The sequence below is a fragment of the Salvelinus fontinalis genome, unplaced genomic scaffold (assembly GCF_029448725.1).
Source record: "Salvelinus fontinalis isolate EN_2023a unplaced genomic scaffold, ASM2944872v1 scaffold_0039, whole genome shotgun sequence".
Taxonomy (NCBI): Eukaryota; Metazoa; Chordata; class Actinopteri; order Salmoniformes; family Salmonidae; genus Salvelinus; species Salvelinus fontinalis.
In genome coordinates, this window is record NW_026600248.1 from 302,267 (window position 1) to 307,995 (window position 5,729).

The window sequence follows — 5,729 nt, forward strand, 5'->3', positions numbered from 1 at the left end:
TATGAGAGGCTCAGACCAGGAGTATAGAGGAGGAGGTGTCTGGTCGGGTTCCTCTGGAGATATCTGATATGAGAGGCTCAGACCAGGAGTATAGAGGAGGAGGTGTCTGGTCGGGTTCCTCTGGAGATATCTGATATGAGAGGCTCAGACCAGGAGTATAGAGGAGGAGGTGTCTGTTCGGGTTCCTCTGGAGATATCTGATATGAGTCCATTAACTGAAACACAGGTCTGTTCCAGAGGTCAGTCATCCCTTCAATCTTCTCTCTCAGAGTTCAGAGACCATCCATTAATCTGTCCAGTTATCTCTCTGAGTTCAGAGACCGTCCATTAATCTGTCCAGTTATCTCTCTGAGTTCAGAGACCGTCCATTAATCTGTCCAGTTACCTCTCAGAGTTCAGAGACCGTCCATTAATCTGTCCAGTTATCTCTCAGAGTTCAGAGACCGTCCATTAATCTGTACAGTTATCTCTCAGAGTTCAGAGACCGTCCATTAATCTGTCCAGTTATCTCTCTGAGTTCAGAGACCATCCATTAATCTGTCCAGTTATCTCTCTGAGTTCAGAGACCGTCCATTAATCTGTCCAGTTATCTCTCTGAGTTCAGAGACCATCCATTAATCTGTCCAGTTATCTCTCTGAGTTCAGAGACCGTCCATTAATCTGTTCAGGTATCTCTCTGAGTTCAGAGATCATCCATTAATCTGTCCAGTTATCTCTCAGAGTTCAGAGACCATCCATTAACCAGTTATCTCTCTGAGTTCAGAGACCGTCCATTAATCTGTCCAGTTATCTCTCTGAGTTCAGAGACCATCCATTAATCTGTCCAGTTATCTCTCTGAGTTCAGAGACCGTCCATTAACCTGTCCAGTTATCTCTCTGAGTTCAGAGACCATCCATTAACCAGTTATCTCTCTGAGTTCAGAGACCGTCCATTAATCTGTCCAGTTATCTCTCTGAGTTCAGAGACCATCCATTAATCTGTCCAGTTATATCTCTGAGTTCAGAGACTATCCATTAATCTGTCCAGTTATCTCTCTGAGTTCAGAGACCATCCATTAATCTGTCCAGTTATCTCTCTGAGTTCAGAGACCATCCATTAATCTGTCCAGTTATATCTCTGAGTTCAGAGACTATCCATTAATCTGTCCAGTTATCTCTCTGAGTTCAGAGACCATCCATTAATCTGTCCAGGTATCTCTCTGAGTTCAGAGACCATCCATTAATCTGTCCAGTTATCTCTCTGAGTTCAGAGACCATCCATTAATCTGTCCAGTTATCTCTCTGAGTTCAGAGAGACTATCCGTTAACCTGTCCAGTTATCTCTCTGAGTTCAGAGACCGCCCATTAACCTGTCCAGTTATCTCTCTGAGTTCAGAGACCATCCATTAACCAGTTATCTCTCTGAGTTCAGAGACCATCCATTAATCTGTCCAGGTATCTCTCTGAGTTCAGAGACCGTCCATTAATCTGTCCAGTTATCTCTCTAAATTCAGAGACCGTCCATTAATCTGTCCAGTTATCTCTCCGAGTTCAGAGATCAAGATATCCAGGTATCCATCCATACATCAGTGTCTCTTCTCCTCTGTGAGGCCAAGCCAGGACATAGTTCATGGTTCATAGTTCATGATCTCTCTTCCATCCTCAGGTTCACCACGAGGTTGGGAGGTCACAGAAAGGTCACGCCCTCTTCCTCTTAATGGTCCCCGACCCTTAACACCTGACCTATGAACCTGGGCTGCTGGTAGGGTTAGAGGTTAACTGACCTTCTGTAGTTCCTCTCTCAGCCGGGAGGGGAGAGGCTGACCCAGCCGGTGTCCCCTGAACTCTGACCTCTAACCCTGTTATCTGACCTTCTGTAGTTCCTCTCTCAGCCAGGAGGGGAGAGGCTGACCCAGCCGGTGTCCCCTGAACTCTGACCTCTAATCCTGTTATCTGACCTTCTGTAGTTCTTCTCTCAGCCAGGAGGGGAGAGGCTGACCCAGCCGGTGTCCCCTGAACTCTGACCTCTAACCCTGTTATCTGACCTTCTGTAGTTCCTCTCTCAGCCAGGAGGGGAGAGGCTGACCCAGTCTGTGGAGCAGCTTGGACAGGTCTATGTTGGGTTCCCTATAGTACCTGGACAGGTAGGACCGTGCCTAGAGAGAGAGAGAGAGAGAGAGGGGGGAGATAAAGGGTATCCTCAAATCTTCTTTCCGTCCCTCTCTGCGTGGTATGTTGTACGCGGTATGTGGTATAGTGTGGTATGGTGTATGTGGTATGGTGTGTGTCATAATAAGGTCATAACTTCCTGTAAGGATCTGATTGAGGTCATAACTTCCTGTAAGGATCTGATTGAGGTCATAACTTCCTGTAAGGATCTGATTGAGGTCATAACTTCCTGTAAGGATCTGATTGAGGTCATAACTTCCTGTAAGGATCTGATTGAGGTCATAACTTCCTGTAAGGATCTGATTGAGGTCATAACTTCCTGTAAGGATCTGATTGAGGTTATAACTTCCTGTAAGGATCTGATTGAGGTCACAACTTCCTGTAAGGATCTGATTGAGGTCGTAACTTTCTGTAAGGATCTGATTGAGGTCATAACTTCCTGTAAGGATCTGATTGAGGTCACAGCTTCTTGTAAGAATCTGATTGAGGTTATAACTTCCTGTAAGGATCTGATTGAGGTCGTAACTTCCTGTTAGGATCTGATTGAGGTCATAACTTCCTGTAAGAATCTGATTGAGGTCATAACTTCCTGTAAGGATCTGACTGAGGTCACAACTTCCTGTTAGGATCTGATTGAGGTCATAACTTCCTGTAAGGATCTGATTGAGGTCATAACTTCCTGTAAGGATCTGATTGAGGTCATAACTTCCTGTAAGGATCTGATTGAGGTCGTAACTTCCTGTAAGGATCTGATTGAGGTCATAACTTCCTGTAAGGATCTGATTGAGGTCATAACTTCCTGTAAGGATCTGATTGAGGTCATAACTTCCTGTAAGGATCTGATTGAGGTCACAACTTCCTGTAAGGATCTGATTGAGGTCATAACTTCCTGTAAGGATCTGATTGAGGTCACAACTTCCTGTAAGGATCTGATTGCCTGACGTTTTCCAGCCTGCAGCAAAGCCCTGTGGGAAATCTGACCATGCCAACACCACAGACTCTGGTATGACTGTGGTTGTGTGTGTGTGTCAGTGTGTGTGTGTGTGTGTGTTTCCTCTGGTATGACTGTGGTTGTGTGTGTTACTTCTGGTATGACTGTGGTTGTGTGTGTCAGTGTGTGTGTGTCTGTGTGTGTGTGTGTTACTTCTGGTATGACTGTGGTTGTGTGTGTTACTTCTGGTATGACTGTGGTTGTGTGTGTTACTTCTGGTATGACTGTGGTTGTGTGTGTCAGTGTGTGTGTGTCAGTGTGTGTGTGTGTGTGTGTTACTTCTGGTATGACTGTGGTTGTGTGTGTCAGTGTGTGTGTGTCAGTGTGTGTGTGTGTGTGTGTTACTTCTGGTATGACTGTGGTTGTGTGTGTTACTTCTGGTATGACTGTGGTTGTGTGTGTCAGAGTGTGTGTGTCAGTGTGTGTGTGTGTGTGTGTGTGTGTTACTTCTAGTATGACTGTGGTTGTGTGTGTCAGAGTGTGTGTGTCAGTGTGTGTGTGTGTGTGTGTTACTTCTAGTATGACTGTGGTTGTGTGTGTCAGAGTGTGTGTGTCAGTGTGTGTGTGTGTGTGTGTTACTTCTGGTATGACTGTGGTTGTGTGTGTCAGAGTGTGTGTGTCAGTGTGTGTGTGTGTGTGTGTGTTACTTCTGGTATGACTGTGGTTGTGTGTGTTACTTCTGGTATGACTGTGGTTGTGTGTGTCAGAGTGTGTGTGTCAGTGTGTGTGTGTGTGTGTGTTACTTCTGGTATGACTGTGGTTGTGTGTGTCAGAGTGTGTGTGTCAGTGTGTGTGTGTGTGTGTGTGTTACTTCTGGTATGACTGTGGTTGTGTGTGTTACTTCTGGTATGACTGTGGTTGTGTGTGTCAGAGTGTGTGTGTCAGTGTGTGTGTGTGTGTGTGTTACTTCTGGTATGACTGTGGTTGTGTGTGTCAGAGTGTGTGTGTCAGTGTGTGTGTGTGTGTGTGTGTGTGTTACTTCTGGTATGACTGTGGTTGTGTGTGTCAGAGTGTGTGTGTCAGTGTGTGTGTCAGTGTGTGTGTGTGTTACCTCTTGTATGACTGTGGTTGTGTGTGTCAGTGTGTGTGTGTGTGTGTGTGTGTGTGTGTGTGTGTTTTACCTCTGGTATGACTGTGGTTGTGTGTGTCAGTGTGTGTGTGTGTGTGTGTGTGTGTGTGTGTGTGTGTGTGTGTGTGTTACCTCTGGTATGACTGTGGTTGTGTGTGTCAGTGTGTGTGTCAGTGTGTGTGTGTGTGTGTGTGTCAGTGTGTGTGTGTCAGTGTGTGTGTTACCTCTTGTTCCATAGGAGGGTATTCCTGTCCTTTACTCCACAAACACTTAGTCTTCCCCCCTTCTAAAAGCTGACACCACAAACCCGTCTGCTGGTCAAACCTGGAGAGGGAGAGGGAGAGAGGGAGAGAGTGAGAGAGAGAGAGAGAGAGAGAGAGAGGGAGGGAGAGAGAGGGAGAGAGAGAGAGAGAGAGGGAGGGAGAGAGAGGGAGAGAGAGAGAGACAGAGAGAGGGGGAGAGAGGGAGAGAGAGGGAGAGAGGGAGAGGGAGAGAGGGGGAGAGAGAGAGGGAGAGAGAGGGAGAGAGGGAGGGAGAGAGAAAGGGAGAGTGGGAGGGAGAGGGTAGAGAGAGAGAGAGAGAGAGAGACAGAGAAAGAGAGAGAGAGTAGTTCAGGGAGATGGAGTGATGGAGGAATGAGGGAGTCATGTAACGTAAATGAGAGCCTGTGTGTGTGTGTGTGTGTGTGTGTGTGTGTGTGTGTGTGTGTGTGTGTGTGTGTGTGTGTGTGTGTGTGTGTGTGTGTGTGTGTGTGTGTGTGTGTGTGTGTGTGTGTGTGTCTGTGTGTGTGTACCGTAGAGTCTGTGTGTAGTTGTAGTGAGGAGTAACTCCCAGGACCTTCTGGACCTCCTCCATCACTGCAGCTGGATCTCTCCTCAACTGCTGTCCATCTATAATCATCAGCTACACACAGAGACACAGAGACACAGAGACACAGAGACACAGAGATACAGAGACACAGGGACACAGACACACACAGAGACACAGAGACACAGAGACACAGAGACACAGAGATACAGAGACACACAGACACACACAGACACACACAGAGACACAGAGACACAGAGACACAGAGACACACACACACAGACACACAGAGACACAGAGACACAGAGACACAGAGATACAGAGACACAGAGACACAAAGACACAGAGACACAGAGACACAAAGACACAGAGACACAGAGATACAGAGACACAGAGACACAGAGACACAAAGACACAGAGACACAGAGACACAGAGACACAGACACAGAGACACAGACACAGAGACACAGAGACACAGAGACACAGAGACACAGAGAGACACAGAGACACAGAGACACAGAGACACAGAGACACACAGACACACAGACACACAGACACACACAGAGACACACAGAGACACAGAGACACAGAGACACAGAGACACAGAGACACAGACACAGAGACACAGAGACACAGAGACACAGAGACACAGAGACACAGACACAGAGACACAGAGACACAAAGACACAGAGACTGTAGAGTAAGTGACATATG

The 5,729-nt window shown here is 46.8% G+C and overlaps 1 protein-coding gene across 1 annotated transcript; it reads right to left on the reverse strand.

Annotated features, from left to right (window-relative positions):
- Positions 1-244: 244 nt before the first annotated feature.
- On the reverse strand, positions 245-5,635 carry LOC129842415 (bifunctional heparan sulfate N-deacetylase/N-sulfotransferase 4-like). Its single transcript, XM_055910970.1, has 3 exons — positions 5,002-5,635; positions 4,433-4,532; positions 245-2,135 (listed from the first exon to the last, which is right to left on the reverse strand). Exons 1-3 carry the CDS (start codon positions 5,106-5,108, stop codon positions 2,016-2,018), a joined length of 327 nt encoding a protein of 108 aa, XP_055766945.1. The 5' UTR covers positions 5,109-5,635; the 3' UTR covers positions 245-2,015.
- Positions 5,636-5,729: the final 94 nt, after the last annotated feature.

Coding starts and splice junctions, on each gene's coding strand:
- LOC129842415 (XM_055910970.1), bottom strand. CDS start 5,108: ATGATTATAGATGGACAGCAGTTGAGGAGAGATCCAGCTGCAGTGATG. Junction 4,533..5,001: donor AACTACACACAGACTCTACG/GTACACACACAC, acceptor CTCCCTCTCCAG/GTTTGACCAGCAGACGGGTT. Junction 2,136..4,432: donor ACCCTCCTATGGAACAAGAG/GTAACACACACA, acceptor CTCTCTCTCTAG/GCACGGTCCTACCTGTCCAG.